Here is a 24,073-nt window from a genome sequence, read left to right as displayed (position 1 = left end):
CCTAATGTCATATTAATTTGGTATTAGGTCAATTCACTCTAAAATTAAACATAACAGAATTAAACGAATCATGCAGATCATTAATATCCTTATCCCTGTATGCTGTATGCACCATTATATAACCATACCCATGTATAATTGTAGGTATATTAGGATGATGCGGATTGCTAACGAAGACTCAAAATTTTGGATAAATTTATTAGTCCAATAGAATATTTAAATTGCATTAATATATAATATGCATAGGTAATCGCTACAACTATCAGTTTATTATTCTTATTCTACCTACCTATCTTTGTTTTTAATATATATTGGTACATATTACGGTTACAGTCTATTTAATTTATTCTATAGATGTACTAATATAAGTTACCTACTTTTAATTTGGGGAGGGGGGGGGGGGTACGTAACACCTAGATCTCGTGACAAGTAGATCCACGTAAGTACGTCAAATGGATTCATTTGGGCATTTAGAACCTTATAGACATTTAGATTCAATACTAACTATAATCTTTTTTTTTTAAAAGGTTTCAGAACGCATTTTCAAAAAATAAAATAATAGCTGTATAGACTCTATAGTCTAGAATCTAGATAGGAACCCTAGCGATTAAAAATTAAAACGTCGTATATATGATGTATAGGTATTTAATATTTAAGAATCCATAGCGTAAAAAGTAATCGATAAATATAATTCATTTAAATTAAAATAATTCACACACACGAAGTGAATATAATATAATCAGGAAGGTATATGTGAACATAATATTAAGGTGACCAACCATGAATATAATTCAATACTATTTACGTGTTAAAAATTACATAATAAGTACCTATTAAAATATTCAAATAAATAAATTATCATGAAAGTGAGGAACACATTTTTTCAAAAAACATATTAATTATTAGGTTTTTTTTTTTTGCTTGTTCGTTAAACAGAAAAATTCCCAAAATAAAAAAAACCGTGCATGCTTGTGCACGTACCTATCATAAACATATTATATTATATATTAAGCATCATCTATGTTGTTGCATGTATATTATTATGACTGCTTCGGGAGATCTGCGATACGTTCATGCGGAGCCGGCAATTTCTCCCATGATGGTTCGACGCCCCAAATTTCTCTGGAGTACTCGGTGATTGTGCGGTCGGACGAGAATTTTCCTGAGGACGCGATGTTTCGGATGCACATGCGTGTCCATTTGGTCTGATCCTATAAGGTAACAGATCGAGAAAAAATGGTTTAAAACAATTTACAATAAGTTACTAAAATTTTGGGCTCGGAACGTATACAGCGAGGTAAATAGGTAATATAATTAATTACAAATACTAGCATTTCTGATCAATGGTAAATGGTAATAGGTATACCTATACTGTTACAGAAACGGTTATTTACGCATGAATATATATATATAGATATAAGATGACAGTAAAAAATAGTTTTACGAGCAAACCTTACTCGCAGGACTAGAGTCGACTGGTCGACATGAGATAGAGGTTGAACACTTCAATACTCAAATTATTAAACCCTCCGAAAATTCTGTACGTGTACATTGCTATGGCATAAGTATATCAGAGGGAGAGGCTACTCCTTCCGTCCTTGAATAAGGACATACATTACAATTTGGTTATTATACATACAGTGAAAAGCACAAAAATGGTTTTTAATGCACCTAGACGCACCTATATTTTTAGTTGGGCAATAAAAAAAAATTTCGTACTTTTTAGTGTTTTGAAGATTAATTTATTCTAGACGAGTATATATTATATGTAAATTTAATTAGTTGTTGTAGGCACCTATCAATATTTAAAGAATACACAAAATAATTGTATTATAGGTACATAATAGCTTAGACAGGTATTTCCTAAGTAAATAAATTTTTTTTTTTAATGCATATTATTTCTAGGATTTAAAAATACGCATAATGCTCGCACATATTCTGTTTTTTTTCTTTTTAAGAGTTAGGTAATAAGTGTTCTGTCATAATAATGATCATAATGGTTTCTTTACATACCATGTAAGTCTCGTTGACCTTATCCTGAGCTTTAATGTAATCCTGATAGTCGGCCAACAGGAAAAATCTATATGCAACATAAAACGATAATAATATAGTTATTTTTTGTCGTGATTTTTGGTAGGTAATGAAATATCTTAACCACATACCTATCCCATTTCAGCAGAACGTCTACGATGTCCTTAAACTCGTCAGGGTTGTTGGGGCTGAAATATCCGTTCTGAATTTGGTCTACGCACTGTTTGAGTTCCGGTATGGATTCGTAGTATGTGTATGCATTGTAGCCTTTTCTCTTCAAAAGTTCCACTTCGTCGACGTTCATTCCGAAAATGAAAATGTTTTCGGATCCCATCTCTTCGGCCATTTCCACATTTGCACCGTCTAACGTACCGATTGTAAGTGCACCGTTTAACTGGAAACAAATAATTTTATCGTTATTCAGATTTAAGACAAATATTGCTTTAACACGCGTTTGATAGCTGTGTATACAACGCGTGGATATTGGTAACGATGGAGGATATCTAACGGAGGTTTAGAATTACCAAATGACTTTTAAGCTTCTCAAAAAATTATAATATTGCAACCAAATATTATTCATAAATTGGATTCTATTTTGTCATATACAGCGTATGCTATACTCACAAACAAAACGTCATTAATAATCGATTGAGGTATAAGGTATAACGACTCATTATAATATCAAAATGTACTTTACCATAAATTTCATGTTTCCGGTACCAGATGCTTCGGTCCCCGCAGTAGATATCTGCTCACTGAGGTCTGCAGCCGGTATGATTTTTTCAGCAAAAGTCACTCGATAGTTTTCCAAGTACAATACCTTTAGACGATCTCCGATCACCGGGTCGTTATTGACCACGTGACCTACGTAATTGATGAGTTTGATGATTTTTTTGGCCATGTAGTATCCAGGTGCGGCCTAAGGCATGACAACAACAAACACACATTTATGATAAATGAATAAAATGATTAAGGTGAATACATTTTTTATAAACAGTACCTTCAATTTTAAGGTATAAAACAAGCGAGCATTTGCACACTTTATGGATATTTTATATAATATTAACTATACTGCCACTATTACAAAAAAAAAAAAAAAAAATGATTCGTATCAATATATCACTCGTCCAACTGTCCGAGTGACTGAGTAAATACATGCGATCAATGAGTCGTGGTCGATTTATAGTGTCACTACTGCACAAAATAAATGTTCTTTGCACGAGAATAGTAAACATGTAAATTTTAATGAGGAATAGTTATTTTATCGAAATAAAGTAATTTACCTTTCCACCAATCATAACTGTTCTCGGTACGTATTCGGCGTCTGGATTTTTCTTGATCCTGTTGTACTGGGTGATGATGTGCAGGCAATTTAAAAGTTGTCTCTTATATTCGTGGATTCTCTTCACCTATAACACAGTATGTCATTTGATCAAAATAAGAATATTCCAATAAAATAAAACTATGTATAAATTATAATATGTCTATTAGTCTATTATTTTATATTTTTATTTGTATAGATACCTGGATGTCAAACATTGAGTTTACGTTGATTTTGACGTTGTACTCGGATTCCAACCAATGAGCTAGTTTCATTTTGTTTTCTTGTTTGACTTTTTGCACATCCAATATAAAACTTTGATCGTTTACAAGTTCGTTTAAATTTGTCAGCTCGTCTAAATGCGTGATCCAATTATCACCGATTCTCTACAAAATTGAGCGATAAAACATAAATTATAACATTTTAACAATAATTAACACTAATAAGTTAGGTTATATGAAGTCAGAAAATTATAAAAATGGTTCAAAAATACAATAATTTTCATACCTCTCCAATGATATCTGATAAATTAGGGTTGCAGAGAAGTAACCATCTACGTGGGGTGATACCGTTAGTTTTGTTTTGGAATTTTTCTGGCGTTAATTCGTAAAAGTCTCTGAACCTGAAATTTGAATAAAACAAATATTTTAAGGTAGTTACTTATACTATGTTATTATGAACACTTTTTCTGAGCGTCGAAATAACACGTATGTTATGTATAATATATGTAGATAATTATAAAATATGATGTCATTTGATAATAATTACAAGTCGTTCTTGATGATGTCTGAATGAATACGAGCTACACCGTTGACGGCATGAGATCCGACGATGGACAAATGTGCCATGTTCACTCTCTTGTCGCCGTCTTCTTCAATCAGAGACATTCTCTTCAAGCGTGTATTATCGTTTGGCCAACGTTTTTGGACGTCCTGCGAGAACATAAACATTTTAATAAGTAGATTGATTATTAAAATATATTAAGTATTAACGGAATACCTCGGATTTAGCTCGATATCATTGAATTATTTTAAACTTACTTGCAAGTGCAGGAAATTTATTTCGTAAATAATTTGCATATGCCTCGGAAGTATGCTGCTCATCAACGATACCGACCACCTTTCTAGTGCTTCGGGCAATACGGTGTGGTTAGTGTAAGCGCATGTTTTGACGGTGATTTCCCAAGCGGCATCCCACGAAAGACCTTCGATGTCCATGAGGATCCTCATCAGCTCTGGGATGGCCAGTGCCGGATGGGTATCGTTCAGTTGAAGAGCCACTTTGTCTGGGAATGAATTGAAGTCAGTCCGGGGCTGTACGCCCTTTTTCGTCGCTTTGAACCTCCGGATGATGTCCTGCACAACATTGGTGACGGTCAAAAACCCAAAGTTTCAGTTTAAACGATATGTGTTAATTAATAATACACACGGACTCATTATCCTACCCATTTCAAGGAGTACTTGCCATTTTACCTCACTCATCTGAACAGTAGATTATTTTTAATATGAAATTATTTTTTTTTATGTTTAATATTATACCTATTTTACCAATAATATAGCTATAGGCATAGACTCGATACTCCTACTTTAATATTTTTAGAAAAGTATTTTGTTTTCGACTATAAAATTAAATTCACAGGTCGTCGATAAAAGATATATACGATTTATACGATATAGGTAACGTATAAAATAAGATTTTTTGGAAAAATGTTGCTATATATTTAAAAAAATCATTCTTTTCATCATCACAGAAAGTTAATGTGGCCTAAGTAAATAATGAATTACATCCCATTTATCATGTAAGTATGTTATACGTACTTGGAGCGTGGCTGAACACATGAAATATTCCTGTTTCAAACGTAGCTCTTTGCCTTCAAACAAATTATCGTTGGGGTACAGAACGCGAGTAATATTTTCAGCTGTGTTCCTATCGAGAACGGCTTGAATGTAATCACCGTCGTTGACTATAATATCATAAAGAAAAAAACCAATTGATCAATGTTTTTTTTGTACTTATAAAATACTTTACGCGAAGTATATCTATTTGTGACATATATTATATATATCGAATAAATTAAGAATCATCAAATAGTCAAATGCATTTAGTTTATAAAGCTGATGATTATTATTATTTATTTTTTAGATACGATTTGACTTACAGAACTTCAGATTGAATTCGACTGGAGATTTTGCAGACCATAATCGCATGGTGTTAACGATGTTATTCTGATATCCCGGTACTGGACTATCGTACGGCATCGCGAATACAACCTATAAATTATGTGTAAATAGACGTTTATAATAGAACGTTCGTTATATAATGGTATTAGAACAATAATAATTTTTGACATAATGTATGGTCCTATGATTTATGATGATGGTATTGTATTATGCTTACTTGAGTGTCGATCCATTTTTTGCCAGTCGGCGTGTCTACTACCTTGCCAAAGAAATGGATTGGTAACATATATTCGGGTCTAGCCTTTTCCCATGGGTTTCCAAATCTGAGCCAATCGTCTGGTTCTTCGGTCTACATTTTACATTATACAGAGTGTAAGCTGATGTGAGTATAGTATTATATAAATTTATGTTGAACTTACCTGTTCACCATTAACTATCTTCTGAGCAAAAATACCATACTCGTATCTCAAACCGTAACCATAAGCTGCCAGGCCCAGAGTGGCCATGGAATCTAGGAAACAAGCGGCTAAACGACCTAAACCACCGTTTCCCAGACCAGCATCCTCCTCGAGGTCTTCCAGTTCTTCGATGTCTAATCCCATTTGATACAATGCTTCGTCAACACTACTTTGAATGCCGAGATTGATCATGGTGTTCTGAAGGGAGCGACCAACCAAGTACTCCAAAGACAAATAATAAACACGCTGTAAACAAAATGTAATCGTAACGTTACTAATAATATTATTAATATATATTACACATTCGAAAACTGCGATTGATGTGAACTGACAGCAGATACTCGTGAATATTATAATAATAAAAAAAAAAACTTAACCAATAATTGGTAATAGAAGATGTAAATTTACGAAGCGCATCAATATGTATTATTTATAATCACCTATATATAATAATACATAAATAATTATATAACTAACGCATTTTAAAGGTTCTTCAATTTGAGGTTTTTGTTAAAATTTAACACGTGATCAATTACGTGGTGTAAAAATTTACACCAGTAAAACATAACATAGAATATTTTTATCAAGCTTCTAACGTGTTTATATATCATTCAGTTTATTCAGATAACATAATACAATAACGAACGATAAATTTATAAAACACGAAATTATAAAAAAAAAACTGATTTATTAAATAGGGTACCAGGGTGAATTTTCACCCCATGTGAGTAAAAGTGGTAGATATAGGAAGTTATACTTCGAGTTAAGTTATTATTTTATAATAATATAAATTAATATAATTTGTTGGTTATTTTCCTTGAGTTCTTAATTCCGTTGTCGTTAACAAAACTCAATGCATACAATGGGTATAATTGTATTTTTTTTAAATAATTTTAAAGTCTCAAATAATAAAATATAGACGAAAATTGTACCTACTACCTACATATTATTCTATAAATATAATTTGATTAAAATGCGAGTGACGACTAAAAATACAGTTTTGAATTTGTGAAATAGGTATGTTTTGGCGAACCCGGCTGATCATTAAGCACTGCTGTATAATTGACATTGTTGACATTGAAAAAATTATATACCTATTGACACACATCCTTCTATAGTTTATATGACTCAATATTTATAGAATCTATAATATATGACATATACATGGTATAGATGTCCATAATTAGTGAATGAAGTGTTTGAAAATTGATTAAATTTTAATATAGGTACATTGTACTTGTACATAACTAATAAATAAAATATTATGGACATTTACAATATTTCTTTTATATTATTCACTGATCACTTTGTATACCTACCCACTATAAGGTAATACATATAATAATAATTTGATTTGTGGTGGCTAGGTGGTTATTATTTTTTAGTTATTACGGCTCAAGAGCTTAATAATATTTATAAAATATTAATTTAAGTTATCCATAATACCGAAATCTCAAAGTTCAAAGACTGTTGAAAACTGAAAAGTTAAATCTTATATTGAGTACAATTAGTGTACAATACACAATTAAGTTTTAGCCTTTAAGTATACCAGCTATTACCTATAATCCACATTTCTTATAAATATTTGTGTAACTTATCGAATTTATTAGAAATGTGATGAAAATATTAAATTATAAAATATTATAATTGTATATAAATGCAAGTTATAAGATAACAATCCGTATTGTTTTCGATATGCTAATAACTAATAAGTAATAAATAGTTATTATATGTGTTGTATTAATACATTATTTTTCAGTCATTACTTCATTAGGTACTATATAAATGATAGTGAAACCAACATACAATTGATAAGTAATAATGACTAATGAGTACCATTTTATTATGTCCGTAGCTAAATAGATAAGGAATACGCACACAACAATCAAGAATATAGAACATGTGAAGTCCAATTTCCGATCATGCCTGAAATAATATATGTTTCTTGACCTACAAAAAGTATTAAGTAATAATAATCAGCGAATAGTTAAAATTGTATACTTGTGTGATTTAATTCATAATATTATATAATATTTTTTTCAACGAATTATTTAATTCGTGCAAAAATTAACGTTATAGAAAAATGAAATTGATAAATCCCTGTATAATATACTAAACCATTAACGAGATAACCTATAAGAAAAAAAACTTAAATAGAACTGAGCAAATATAAGTGAATAAAGTAGGTATACATTATTATACTCGTGTAAGTGACTACAATGAGAGATGTTTCAATAATAATAATAATGTAAGTAACCGTTAACATATAGGTATTACGAAATTGTGATCGATTGATCTAAATTCTATTATTGTAGAATATTGAACATGATAATATAATATAATATGATTATGATTCGGTGTAAATGTTTAAGGCTGCAGATCAACTTCGAATTTATTGTAATATTATAGAAAAATAGACAACTACAATGTGACCACGTTGAAAATAATCTACGTTTCCTGATTATACACTATGAGTGAGTCAAAAATTGGAAACTATAATTAAATATGATATGCACTTGTTAGTTCAACTTGTGATGCAAGTTAACGGCGGCACTCGCGGATATTTTTAGAAAACTCGTAAAAATACACATATTATACCACTGTGGAGACGTACAGATCTAGGTCGGACGAACAAATCTGCGAAAATGGTTACATTTACCTCGTAGACATGTGTTAAGGTACCTTTGGATCGGTGTCGTGATAGTGTTGTTGCGTTCGTATCCATCGAGAAGTAAGATTATCCCGGACCATGTAGGATAATGCGAAAAAATAGTCCCTGGCCGTTGCCACGTTTCTGTCCTTGACCAGGGTGAAGTGCAGGTGTCGGTTGAAGGACTTTTTCATCGAGATGACGTCCTCCAGACCGGCGATTGACGCCACGCTGATTTGCTTCCGGAGCTGTTCGATGTTGGTCAACGGCATGGCGACGGTCTCGTTTACGACGATCGATTTATAATTAAATATAATGAAATTTCGGATTTATGCGGACGATTTTTTCTCTGGTGCGTACGCCGGACGCGTTACACGATACTTACACGAAGAGGTGCGAACAGATATTATATTAATAAAAAAAAAAAAAACGTAAGTATTATATCGGTCGCGATAAGGTATATTATCGTTATGCCGGCACGAAAGTGCGACGACAACTGAGTTAACAGACTTGACACGATAGTAGCGGTAATCTCGAGACGAAAATATAATTCACTCGTCCAATAACTTCGCCGTGCGGATTGTCGCAGCAGTGTTGACGATTGTCTTACAATACTCGTATTAAATCATCAATTCATTGCAATATATTAAGAATATGTAATACAGCAATATTATATTTATACATATATGTTGTAACGTTATTGTTAATCGTATATCGTAATCGTATATCTATAAAATCTTTTTATGTTTTTTCAACTACAACTTATGTTTTGATTTAATCAACTGAAACGGAATACCAGCTCTTTTGAAAACAAATGTTATGTGTAAATATCATCAAATTGAATAACATTGATTTTATTTACAAGCATTTTAATATGTTTAAGATTTTCGGGGAAAAAATGTAGTGCTTTGGGTTACTTTATATTTGAAAATAACAAAATTAGTGTATTCATAAATGGATCACTCTGTATATACATATAAATTTAACAATTAATACGTCACGTTTTGGCACATTGTTTATTTCATTATATTATATTGATGTAATCTTACTTACGTCGATAATCGATATATTTAAAACAACTCGAGTAGATTATTGATTTTACAATATTGATATAGTTTATACTGTTATACATATATATTCGTTTCCCACTATTAGGACGAAAACATTTGGCATCATGTACTATAATACAATATTACCGAGACGACCGCGGTGATCTAAATTTATCAAAAGTATAAATGTTTATTTAAGCGACTTCGACTATACACCTACTAAACTCAACACAATATCATATATTTATTATTCATATATGCCGCAGAAAATAATAAAATTAAAAAAAACCTTCTAATACATAGATTATTTGATACTCGTTGATAATATTAAGAGTACAAAAATCAACCAATTCCAAAAGTATCTATCCATTATTTTAATATAATAGAAACACAGTTCTTTTAGTATTAATATAAGTAGTGGAACAAAGGTGATATAATACCTGCAGGTGCAAAAAAAACAATATGTCTTAGTATAATAAGTATACTAGACAGTGGCGTAATTAGGAATTTGTCTTAGGGGGGGATAAACATTTTTTTCCACACAAAATACTTAGATTTTCAAGTACAATATCTGGGAAAACTATTTCATCAAAAATTTTTAAACTAATATATATGTACACAAAATGTATTAATAAATGTGCTTTAAAATTCTACACAATTTAGTACCTATACAATATTATAATAATTTCTTCAAAATGTAAATTTTGAATATATTAGAATTAAAATTTACTTTTAAATTAAATAATAATTTATAGATTTTTTGATATTAATTATATTAAATATATTTCGTCGTGATGTCAGCACGATAAAACATATAATTCCATAAACTTCAAATTAATATATAAATATACACATTATATAGGCTCTGGAGGGGATATATCCTCCTCATCCCCCCTTAATTACGTCCCTGATACTAGATGATAAATTGATAAAATTAAAAAGTTTAATAAATAAAATTATGTTAGTAATCGGTATTATTCTCATCTATTATGACTATAGAAACGATACAGATATTTTCAGTTTCCATCTGACGCATCTCAAACGTGCTACACAAGAAAAAAACATTATCACACAAATCGATAACGTATTAATATATTGTATTGTATTGTGTAGTGATTAATGAAATAGCTTTCAGTTGTATAAAAAAAAAAAAAAATAAAATTATAAAATTTATAGATAATTGTCTTAAATTTTTTTTACTAACTTAGATTCCCTTAATTATATACTTTTAAAATTTATGAGACTTTTGATACTTTTTTAAAAATACATTTTTAAATAAAATAATATCAGTGATATTCTATTGATATTGATGTTATATTTTTATATAATAGGTACACACAAGAGGTTTTTACTAAATGAATTATTTTTTTCCTTATAATCTATTTTCATTACGTTCCACGCATAATGCATATAAGACAGAGACATTTATTTTATTGTGATGTATCTCAAACGTATATCATTTAAAGATTGTCTAAATCATATTAATTTTTATTGAATTTATGCAATAAATAATTTTTAAATAATTTAATTGAAACAAACCCAATTAACCAATTATGATATACTGACATATAAATTATCATTTTAATTTTAAAAATGATAGTTATTAAAATTTTAAATATGGATTGTTCACCAAGCATACTCACTTCTTTTTTTTACTATTAATATTATTTAAATCGAATTTTGAGCCAAATTCTTTTACAGGCCTTATGTATATACTTGAGATTTTTGAACTATATTTTTAATTGTTTAGAATTTTAGATTCTCTTAAATAAATAATTATCTTTTTTTTCAAATAAAACATTTCCTTTTCTAGTTAATATTGTAAATTTTTAATCAGACGACTTAAAACAAAAAAATATTGATTCAAATTGAAAATTAAACCAGAAGTTCTTAAGTTCTTAAACTTTTGTATAGTTACAAGGCACTAAGGATAATAGAGTTGGTTATATGAAAATGTTAGTGGGTACTAATCTAAATCCATCACTTTTATAATTTCTAAAAACTATCCAAGGATAATAAAATATTAAAGATCCAATATTACATATATATATATATATATATATATTATGGATACCTATTATTATATCTGTAAAACAATTATGAAAGACTATTATCCTTAAGATCATAGAATGGGGAGTAGTAATGTTCACACTGATCCTCCCCTGCTGTCGGTTCAAACAGAAAAAAAAAAAAAAGATCATAGAATAAATGTTTTTTTAACAATTCTGAAACTACTAGTTCAAGTTTTGATTAAGATACACTAAAGGTTTAAAAAAAATCATCTGCTTAACAATTAAAAATTAAAAAGATTGGTTCTCGTTTGAAAAAAAAAGTTGTTATCACGGACACGTGTAATTTCTTGAATTACATAAAAATCATAAATATCATAAATCATAATACATCTAAATGATAGAAAACTTGGTCCTTAACCTTATCTTAAGTATATACCAATATTGGCTATGCTGAAATATTCTAACAAGTAAAAATCAAAATTGGAGGTTAATACGCTCGGTGAATTGCATTGTATGTATGTTTTGATCAGTCATCATTGTTCAACAATTCAAGATCGTTATAAATGAGTATCAGTGAATTGATAAAATACCTAATGCTCGAACACTATATAGGTACCCTATATGGCTTACCTATGAGTTATGACCTATCTATACATTATTATAATCAACATAATATCGACATTTGATGATGTATCAGATAATAGATCAATGAATTTATTATGAAGGAAAATTGGAAAACATCAACATAAGATTGTATAAATATTGAAAACGAGCTGTGGATTATTAATACAAAAATACAAAATTATTAATGTGCATATAAACATATTTATTATAATTTATAACATATACAAAGAGTCAGCTGAGAATTGAAAGAATAATATTAATTTTTTTTTCGTATCTACCTTATAAAAAACGTAATATTGAACATTAATATCACAGAAGCTGAACAAAAAATATAACCATCAATATAATATACTATATAGTATATATCCATCAAGTAACGCTAGTTTTTAAATTATTGCCTGCACATTAATAATGACGTAAAATGTTATACGCTATAAGTTATAACTTATAAGTATATAATGTTATAATATTCAACAAATTATATTTCATTATCTTTACATATAAATAAATAGGCCAATCTCATTCAAAAAAACATTAAGATACTGAAAATAAAAATCTGATTTCACGACCACGGACTAAACATCAATACATCACTGTATGTTAAATAATATTAAAGTATATCTGAAACTCTGCACATAACGATTCGAATTTTCTAATTAAATTTTATTTTTAGATTGGCAATGACTTCTGTTGACTATACTATCATATTAAGTACCTAAATAAATTTGTTTTTAGGATTTATTATCTAAATCATTTCGAGTACGTACTCGTTTGAGTCTTACCGTTTAACATTTAACCATTTGTGTTAGTTTTGAGTTAAAAATACACATAATTTAAAAAACAAATGTGTACAAGTATAAACAAACGATTGGCAACAATAATGAAAGATGTTTGAAATAGTAAATAGTATTTAAACTTTAAAGTATCTATTCTTATTTTATACATAATATCATCATAGCTCATGGGTGAGCCATAGGACGTGCAAGGTAGCAGCTGCGCATGAAGGGCCATCTAAACAATTATTTAAAAAAACCTAATATTTTTTTTTGTTTTATTCAATCTGTTTCAAAGGAGAACAATAAGAATAATTGATGATAGAAGCTAAGATAAAAATAAAAATAAAAATAATATATAGGTACAATGGCAGATTTGGCAGATTGTAGAGACCTCCCTGCAGTGGAGGTACTACGACATGAGTAAGATTTTCTTAGGCTAGGTTATTATTGCACATAGCGCCGCGGAAGCAATGCGAAAGCAGATCCCGCGACGTCGTCGGTTAAAACGAACGTCGGTTAAAAAAAAATCAATACTATTTTATATTTCTTAAATTAAATTTTTTACACAATTTAAAAAAAAGCTAACTGCATATTATTTCTGTGCAACTATTACATTTTTAAGAGCATTTTAACAGTATTTATTTAAATTTTATAATCATAATTTTATAATTGTACAGCACATTAAATTCACAGCACTATAAATATAACTTATAAGGTATAAACAATTATATTTCCTACGTTGAAAACTAAACTCGTATTTTTTTTTTAAAATTTTTTAATGTTACAAGCTTTTTACATTTTGATTCTAACGATTAACAGTGAAGATATTTTTTTATAACAATATTAAGTCGTATGTAGAATGTACATACAAATCTAAATTATAACGTAAAAGTGGATGTGGGGGAAAGTCCCTATAAATTATAATATATGCAATATACCTAATAACCTTTTAAGTTTGTAGGTCAATTACGTTTTTGTATATTCGGAACACAACTTTTAACCCTGCCTATAAAATTGCTATGATCTATAATTGTAGGGCGATTATTAGCGAGAACTGACTAGTCACAAAATGCAAATATATAATTTTTGTTCATAACATTTATTGCAGTTTATAAATGTTTACAAAATATTATCTAAAATTTTCAAAACAATTTATTTTATAAATTCATCATACATTTTTAATTATCCTATTAAAATTTAAAACTAAAAAATAATGATATAGCTGCTTTAACCGATTTAGGTTCTAATTTTAGGTTTTTTTTTATACAAATGAAAACAAAATACATTTAAACACAAAAACACTATGTAAATATTAAAAAATCATTGTCATCATCATCATTAAATTATGTGTAACTGTACCTAACTATAACAATAAATCCTTCATATCGTTGCCAGTTTCTCGTGTGTATATATTTAAAATCACCTTCAACAAGGTTAAAAGTCAATAACCATGCGTTATATACCTACCCACGTTCGAACAACATCATTCTTGTAAAATATTAATATATTAATAAGAAATATTGTAAGAAAACGATAACATTTGAAAATATATCCAAATATTGTAGGTAATATGATGTTCGATGAATTAAAATATACTAAGAACTATTTGTCAATATGTCGGAGTGTTATTTGTGATCGCACAGATATTATTGTATTTCATTTCATTTATCCTATTGATAACCCATATTAAAGGTACTGATTTATTATTTTAATATTATCTAATTGGAATGTCCAATAAAGTTAATAAATGTAAAATAAATGCCATAACCAACGTTGGTACCTACGTATTTGTAATATTGTCACAGTCACACCATTAAATTTTAATTAGGTATCAACAATTAAATCTTATTAATTCAATGTTCTGTTTTTCTTTTCCATTTAATTTATTAGTTATTTTAGACCAAAACAATTGTTTCTAGATATACTCAGATAATCAGATACCCCTGGAATCTGCATGCAATAAGTGCAACAACTGCAACGTAAAAGTTAACGTAAAAACTATTCAAGCACAGTGGAATACTGAAAAAGGTTTTTTCGTGGGAATTATCTCAGGTAAAAATGTATGAATTTTTAATGAATATCAACAATACAAAAAAAAAAAAACAATTAATTAATACAACATTTTTGTATTTTTGATGTATTTATAGCATTTGAAAAATATTGAAAATACTTATTTATGGTAGGTGGGGGTCCTTAATTTTTTTTTGCCTCAAGCTTAAAAATTGTTCAGCTTACCACTGTTTAAACATATTGTGTTAAGTTTATAAACTATATATAGTTAGAAGTTAAGAACTAGTTAAATATGTTAAATATGTCATGTGCAATATTTGTTCACTGTAAAATCATTGTTTGTGATCTTTGTGATCTTAGAGCAAAACCACTTGTCACAAAAATTAGAAATGATAATATTTTTAAGGGCTTGGCATATAGATCATATATTTTATTTTATTCCTGACTTTAAAAATAAAAACAAAATTTTAATATAAGGTAATGGTCAATGGATATCAAATCGGGTTCAGACAAATATATAATAAATATGTTAAATGCTGCCAAAATAGTATGTACCTATAGTAAAATATTTTACTCTAAGGTAAACTTAAAACCTTAAAATATGATTATCTATGAATAATACGTTTTGTCTGTTGCACATGGGACTGAGAGAGAGAGAGAGAGAAATAAACAGTACCTACTTATGCTGACATCCTCAATAATATGATATAATATTATTTGATATATTGAGGTTTAAAAATTGTTGAAATTCCATTAATATATTACTACAAATAACATTTATATATAGGTAAGAATACTTGTTGATTATTAAGTACACCATATTTGTAAAATAAATATAAGTATGCTCAATAAATAACAATAACGATTTGAATGTAAAATCTATTAGCTATATCAACGAATTCATTTTACCGCAATAAACTACCCAAATCCCAATTTTAACCTAATCAATGAGTTATTAAGATTTAATGTATCACAAATTGATGTATAAAAGATAATATAAGTATTATTTTTAACATTTTTTATTTGTACAATTTAAAAATTTATTGAACATTTATATTATAAATAATTACAATTGACAAATCTGACTTATGTCTATAGGTAATTAATAAATATTATTTATTTATTTATTTTAATTTCGTTTACTTGAAATGATTAATGAATTAATGATAAATGAATGTTAAACGTAGATATTAGGTGTGCCTATATAAGGTTAATCAAATAATCATGTTTTGATTAATAATTTTAAAATAAGTATTTTAAAGCTTTTATTTAAATAATAAATAGTTGCGAAAGTATGTATCATTCGAAATTTACAATACGTAATACATAATTGATGACTTTAGAGAGTCAACAGTTTTTGAATTTTAATAATACGATAGAAAAGTGACGTTTTTATTCATATTTATAGAATATAGAGATATCACTGCCAATAATTTAAAAATGTGTTACTTACAGATATTGTGAAGTCTATAGAGTCAAATTTAAAGATTAGAACGGTTTGACGAAATGACTGAATTAACTATTTACTGTCTGTTGAAAACAACAAAAAACGTTGTGTTTGAACGTTCTCGCATATTTGAATTTAACTTTCAAACATTCAATTATTGACGGCTTATTTAAAATGTATGTTCCTATATCTATAATATTTTCTATATTTAAGCGATATATTTTGCCTTCTAACTCTATACAATAATAATATGATCTCAGTAATCGGACACAAAAAAATATGACACCGATGTTTATTTACAAAATGACCCGAATACTTAATTTACTTAAAGTGTTCTGTTTAATATTTGCATATTTAATACAATAATATTTGTAATTTTAAATGTTATAAATCCTATAAACAATATTTAAATAATAAACGGCACAAGTTTCAAAGTATACACTTGAATATTCACATTCCTATTTATTTACTTTCTTTTTAACAATATTTTACTCGGGCTATTTAAATGAAAATTATGATTTTTAATTTACACACTAACAAAAGTTTTTTGAAAATATTAGGTTAATGATATTGAGATAATTTTTAACCAGTAGGCATGTTAATATCTACACAATTTAACGTTATCGTTGTTGTAAGAAAAATACCGTTGTTTATACGGTTATACATATCAAATGGACTGAGAGCGAACTTGAGATAGCACACGTAATCCGTTTTATTTTCAGATATTTCTGAATAATTAAAACAATAGCTTATAAAAGATGTGTGTTAGTTGCAACAGTTTCGATTTTTTATGACACCACACCAGTCAAGTAACTACATAAAGATTTGCAAAAATATAGCTAAGTCGTGCATATAGTGTTAACCGTCAAACGTTCAAACTATGAAATTTACACTGTAGTCAATGGATGATTTATAGACAACTTTTGAAGATATTACCTACTCAGTTATAGAAAATTACCCATCAAAGTTTAATTTGAGGTATTTGTAAGTATTTATTACGATAACCATCTATAGTGATTAGATATTAGTTATTATTTACAAGGGTAAATCGTGAATATATAGATGCTCTTCCCACGGTATAAACAATAAACTATAATATTATAATATTTAAAAAAATTCAATTTTAATTGACTATATTAAGTAAAAACATTTAATTTTACACAAAAAAAGTTCTATTTGCTTGATTGTGTTGTTACCTATATATTCAAAGTTATTAATTTTTTATTGAAATAAGTTTTTTTAGTATTCAAATACCTATAGGTTGTTATTATAATTTTTATTATACTTAATACTTTCTGGGTTTTAAGATAATTTTATTAATTTAAAATCATTTAAGGTTAAATTAAGTACTTTTCATAAATAACTTATTATAACTATAACAAATCTCAAATTATTTATTATTTAAACTTTCTATTATTATTTTTTTTTTTTAAATTTAAACTTAAATTAAATATTTTTTTTTGTATTATTAAAAATCTAAAATGTTCAATTTATTTTAATATTTTAAATTTTAACAGTGCTGAATTATGGTTTTTCATTTGAAATTATAAGTATTAGCAAAGCAACTTTTAAAGTATATTTTTAGGTAGAGTATACAATTCATTTAAGCAAAAGTATTTGGTAAATTTTTTTGGTATAACATTTAATAATTGTACAAATAAAAGTTGTAACATTAATTTTAAACTGCATCAAAAGCATTACATAATGTTGCATGATTATTAATTATAAATCGTAATTATTTAACATTAATTAGATGATTAGTAAAATAAGATTATATAGGTAGTGAATATAATAAAATATATTTATCTTATTTAAATTATTCAATTTAATTAATATAAATAGTAGGTATAATAGTGTGCGTTATGATTCAAAACGTGTATTTTTAATTATGCTTGTAGCCTATGTTTAACATAAGACGAACCAAATATATTATAAGTAATATAAGTTTACGAGTAAGGTGTATTTATAAAAAAGAAATATGACGAGCAAAATAATTTATTTATCTATTAGTTATTAGTTATTACCAATATCTACGTATAATGCATAAGACATTAAGACCCTATTATAATAATACCAATTACTATTAATGTGCTATATGAGTACATAATATTAATTTCGAGACTGCAGTTTCTTCAATTCACTTGGCAGTCACAGATATTTTGTAAACGATTGTGCGATGTATAGTCAACTTAGTATGTTAATAATTTAGCAAAACTATCACTACTGTAAGTTGTATTATATTTTATTTGGTTGATATTATCTACTAGATAGTCATCATGATGGAAATCATAAATAATGCATGGTTTAAAAGGATGCTATACGCCCATATTTGTTGTCTCTGTATTACAAGTGAATATATAATATGGCAAATTTACGCTCACCAGTTCACGTTTAACTTTGCTAGTTTCAAAATTGCAGTGAAGCAATCTATTCTGAAACTTATCGGTAAGAACAATATATGTGTTGGCATGCCGGTTTTTTTACGATGAATCAGTTTTTAAACGAGTTATGAGAATTTTTAAATAGTGCTATTTTATGTACCCAACATTTTCTAAAATATTGAATTATCGTGAAAACCGATAAAAGAAATTATGAACATAAATAATTTCCCTATCAATAAGTTTCATAATATATCAATTCATTCTACTTTTTAAAATAACAAAGCTATAATGTTTTAACACTAAGTGTAAATTTGGTACGTTATACGCACTTGTAAGACCATTTTAAAATATTAAATGAAGTATAAACATATTTTTTTTAATTATATTTTCTATTATTATATTATATCATAATATAGTCACTATGGTGATTTAAAAATTATTTATTAGGGTAAAGCCAATATTAATCTAAGTATTACGATTTTATTATATAGTATTATATACTATATACTATGAGTTTAATAATTAATTACTAATAATTTTAGATTATATAGAAGCTGTATTAAATATGACATAATATACACATAACAGGATGATTCACCAACAATGATTGGTTTTACAATGATAATGTTTATTTCTTTTTCTTTTTCTTCTTTATTCTGTAAACACTTTTTCTCCCTCTAAACTTGCTTAAAAGTATCAAGTGTAGCATCTTTCCTGAAAGGTAATGTTCTTTAGCTGGTACATTAGAGAGGTTAATTTTTTTATAAGCATTTAAAGTTCAAATTTTGACTAAATGCATAAAAATTACGTCAATGTTCAAATTATCTAAGATAGAAATTCATAAAAATTTTTCTTTTTAAACCTAAGATTTGAAAATTTAATACAAGGCTCCTGATATATTTTTACATTAGAAGTTGAAAAATAAAAGAAATACATAGTTTTTTTTTTTTTACAAGAATTCAAAGTTTGAATTTTGACAACATACGTAAAAATCACGAAAATTCTCAAATTATTTTAAGCTAGAAATTCATAAAAAAATTTCTTTTTAAATCTAAGATTTTAAAATTGTTAATAATCTATAATAATATATCCTAGACAGACAAACCGTTTCCGCTCAGAATCGTTTTTCGTATACAATGATATAATATCATTGGATTCAAAGAAATCCCATCTATTATAGTAACCCACATGTAACCTACTGTTTTACAGAACGACATTCACGACTTACACGGTTTTTTCATTTAATATTAAAGTTATTCAAATTCTGATTTTTAAAATTTTAAAATTTATATAAAGTCCATATGTTCAGATCATTGAGATTTTATGTATTACTTTAGCCTTAAGGGATAATTTTTTTATGAACTTAGTTCAAAATTTGAAGCATCTGTTTTTCGGTTATCAAAATGTTTATATTATATTTTAGTAGTCGTTAAAAATGGTTTTACAAATATATAAAATATATGCGACACAAGATATAGCATTCTGATTCATTATAATTAGACCATTTTTTAATAAATTATAACTATTGATGACTATTGATTAATTGCTAAAATTCTCAAATTTACAAAGCTCTTATATCTTCCAAGCCCATTATCGTGGAATTATTATCCTTGGTAAACAATTTGAAATAAATAACTCAAAAACTATTCGTTCAAATTTTAATTTTGATACGTCAAAGTTTTCAGACGAATTATCAGCTAAATAATTTACTGTTAAAAAAGGGTTCTTATTTGAAAAACAGCCACATTTTTGTAGCCACAAAATTTGAATCAATACTTAAATAATAAAATGCGAAAAATAGGGTTGAGCATAATATAATTTATGAATCACTCTATAGTATATTTTATTTTATTTATTTATTTTATTATAAATTACTCGTTCTAATTTCGATTTCGATTTTATCCATATTATAGTAGTTTTAAAAAAAATATATATATCTTAGCAATTCACCTTACAATTATTACAATTATGGAAAAGTAAATAGTTTCGACATTCCTTAAATATTAAAGTATTTTAAAATATTTTTATTAAATACCTATAATTAAAAAAGTCAAAAATTGGAGTTTGAATTAATACATATAATTATTAAAGGATTTAAGAATAAAATAATGATAACCATCAACTGTAATCGCGTTGTTGCTATGTTTTTCAAAATACGAGATAGAACAGCATTTATTATCAAATTTATAATAATAACAGATGAGTGTACAGTACTTATGTAAAAATATTAAAATATTAAAATATCGCAGTACCCAATTAAATATAATTAATATAAAATACGTAATTATTGTAAATGTCTGAATTATACCTATACGCAAGGCTGGCGTGTTAACTAATTATTTTAACTCGTTAAGTTATCATACATTTAATTTTTATTAAAGCTTAATAAATAACATAATATAGTGGAAGTCTTACTATTTTTAATAAATAAATATGTAATTGTATTAATTAATAATTACAGTAGGTACTAATGTACTATTAATAAGTAATACTTACATACTTCAATCAATTATAAAATCAAACAAAACAAATAAACTATTTCAATATATTTTTTTACCAATAAGTTTTCCAAAATGATGGCTAAACTTAAATTTTTTTTTTTTGACATCCACTAAATTTGTAAATGATAATAATTATTTTTAAATTTGTATTTGAGTTTAATTAAATATATTGTACACATCAATATTGGATACAAATAAATTTATAATGTTAATACCTATTGAAATTTAAAATATAGAAATAATGCAAAACACTCACATATATACTTTAACATAATAATTTATATGGTATATATGAATATATATATATATATAATATAAATAAGTTGTAAAAATCAAAATACAATTTTAAATCTATGAAATTTTTATTAGGAAAAATAAATAAATAAACTCGTTAAGTTGGAAGTTGCTTAAAAAAAAACTTGTTAAGTAACTTAACTTTAACTTTAAACTCGTTAATGCCCAGCCTTTATCCTATACATTTATATTGTTTTTGATATAATTTAGGTTTAAGGATTTTTTTACGTATTTTATTGACCAACAAAATACGTGACGTTTTGAAAACTTGATGTCTACTGAAAGTTATGGATATTTTTCAAATTATGCATTATCATGATTATACTTGTCACAGAGTGCAGCTACATTATAGTCTTATACAACAATACACAATTTATCATATTTATCATTATCTATGTTGTGTAACATTATGAAATATGCATAACATTAATTACTGCACTCACCTTTGGGTTGACTGCGTAGTGGTGCTGTTGCGTCCTGATCCACCTGGACACCAAGCTGTCCCGGACCGAGTGCGCCAGCGCGTAATAATAGTCGCGGATGGTGGCTACATTTCTGTCTTTGACCAGCGTGAAGTGCAGGTGCCGATTGAACGTTTTCTTCATGGCCACGACATCTTCGACGTCTGCGATGGACTTGACACTGATCTGTTTGCGCTTTTCCACTTTGGGCTTGTTGATCTGCACCGTGGGCATGTTGACGCTTTTCAGTACGATCTATACCCGTGAAAATTTAGATGTAATATGTGTATAGATGAAGTACACGCGTGCGTGTTTTGAACAGCAAGATTCGCGATATTTTCGATCACAATTCGTTCTCGGAAGATCTTCTCGGATGATTTTTGGAAGACGTTTCAGGTCGTTGCCGTTGGCCAGTCACTGATGTACTGTGATGGCTAAATAAGGCACGCGAATAGTTATGTGAGCGTCACGGCTCCCCCCGTCAAAGTTTCGGCGATAAGAGCGCGTTCGATAAACCTATATTACAGAGTAATAAAACTACTTTAACCACTTATATATTCTTCTTATTTGTCTCGTCGTGATAAAACGCTACAGCCAACGCATACGGAACCGATAAAATTTAAAATATCATTATTAATTACGCAATTAATGTATAGATATTATACATATACATATATATACCTCCTATCAATATTATAAATAGTAAATAACTGGTCTAACTTCAAAGTACAATATTATAATTATTATAGGTTGTAAATTTACTGTTGGTAAAATCTTTTAAAATACATAAAACAATTTTGACTAGTGGAAGTTATCGAGGTATAGTGTCTAATTTTAAGACGATTTTATGGAAAGAACAAATAAAAATACCTTTTTACATAGAAATCGATGTTTCTAATGTATTAGATTTATGATTCACATTATTGTCATCTTGTTGACATATGTACAAAATACCACATGATCTCAGTTAAGGAATTAGCAGCCTTTTTATTTTTTAATAATAACTCAAATAATGAAATAAGCGTTATTAATTCACTATTTTTGTGAGCAGTATAGGTACACCACCAGTATGAGATGCATGTGCGTTATTGTACAAAAATGCAAAATGAACTGACCCAGTCGAGTTTAAAGTGAAAAATAAAAAATAAATCTTCATAATTTATAAAAATTTTCAGATACAAAAGTTAAGATGAAGAAAATAATATTTGTTTATTTAATTTCTTTGGTATATATAATAAAGATAATTAAAGATAATTAGATAATATTATTAGATAATAAAGATAATTAGATATTTTGAGTTATGATGAGAATAATAGTTAAAAAGTTAATCGTTCAATTAGCTCTATATAGGACCTATAAATTTTTTTTATTAAATAAATTGTTGAGAAATTTTAAATTTAATAGTTTAAATCTTTTAGGTAAGATTAAAATAAAGAATTTATAATATTATATAATAATTATTTGTAGTATCTATACTTAATTAGTAGCATGAAAAAAATTGTTATGCATATGAGAAAATATTATTTTGAACTATAAAAACGGTGTTTCATCATTATCAAATTGCATATTCCAATTGAAGACGTGCCAATGGAAAATACAATAGTTTAAGGGCAATAAGGGCACGAGTATCATGGAAATCTTTATACGTGAGTTTAAAAATCATAATTTAGCAGATAATTACTAAAAGCTTTATCGGTATGAAGTTTAACGATTTGATTATATAACTATATAACTATGTAAATATATGTACTGCTTTGTACTAAAGCTGAGTGTAACATCCTATGAAATCAAACATAAATACGTTTTTCAAAAGACAATGCTCAAGCTTAAAAATACTACAGTAATAAATATTCTTATTTATATTACTAAAGTATTTAC

The 24,073-nt window shown here is 27.3% G+C and overlaps 1 protein-coding gene across 2 annotated transcripts; it reads right to left on the bottom strand.

The window, feature by feature from the left end:
- Nucleotides 1-629: 629 nt before the first annotated feature.
- Nucleotides 630-22,625, bottom strand: Glyp (glycogen phosphorylase). Of its 2 annotated transcripts, none has more exons than XM_015520501.2 (14): nucleotides 22,178-22,625; nucleotides 5,952-6,236; nucleotides 5,750-5,881; nucleotides 5,511-5,622; nucleotides 5,170-5,315; nucleotides 4,393-4,707; nucleotides 4,121-4,284; nucleotides 3,860-3,974; nucleotides 3,556-3,738; nucleotides 3,315-3,440; nucleotides 2,729-2,950; nucleotides 2,163-2,425; nucleotides 2,014-2,080; nucleotides 630-1,211 (listed from the first exon to the last, which is right to left on the bottom strand). In XM_015520501.2, exons 1-14 carry the CDS (start codon nucleotides 22,427-22,429, stop codon nucleotides 1,041-1,043), a joined length of 2,553 nt encoding a protein of 850 aa, XP_015375987.2. In that variant the 5' UTR covers nucleotides 22,430-22,625; the 3' UTR covers nucleotides 630-1,040. The 2 variants fall into 2 exon arrangements, with proteins under 2 accessions (XP_015375987.2, XP_015375988.2); XM_015520502.2 differs by lacking the exon at nucleotides 22,178-22,625 and adding an exon at nucleotides 8,673-9,128.
- Nucleotides 22,626-24,073: the final 1,448 nt, after the last annotated feature.

This window comes from Diuraphis noxia, unplaced genomic scaffold (genome assembly GCF_037042655.1).
Source record: "Diuraphis noxia isolate RWA-SAM2 unplaced genomic scaffold, SU_Dnox_SAM2 contig0003, whole genome shotgun sequence".
NCBI classification, from domain to species: Eukaryota; Metazoa; Arthropoda; class Insecta; order Hemiptera; family Aphididae; genus Diuraphis; species Diuraphis noxia.
This window is presented reverse-complemented; position numbering and strand designations above follow the sequence as displayed.

Excerpts from the sequence above, each read along its gene's own strand:
- Glyp (XM_015520501.2), bottom strand. The coding sequence starts at position 22,429 with ATGCCCACGGTGCAGATCAACAAGCCCAAAGTGGAAAAGCGCAAACAG. Across the intron at positions 6,237-22,177 it reads ACTACGCAGTCAACCCAAAG|CGTGTTTATTATTTGTCTTT; the intron begins GTGAGTGCAGTA and ends TTTTGTTTACAG. Across the intron at positions 3,441-3,555 it reads ACTCAATGTTTGACATCCAG|GTGAAGAGAATCCACGAATA; the intron begins GTATCTATACAA and ends ACTGTGTTATAG.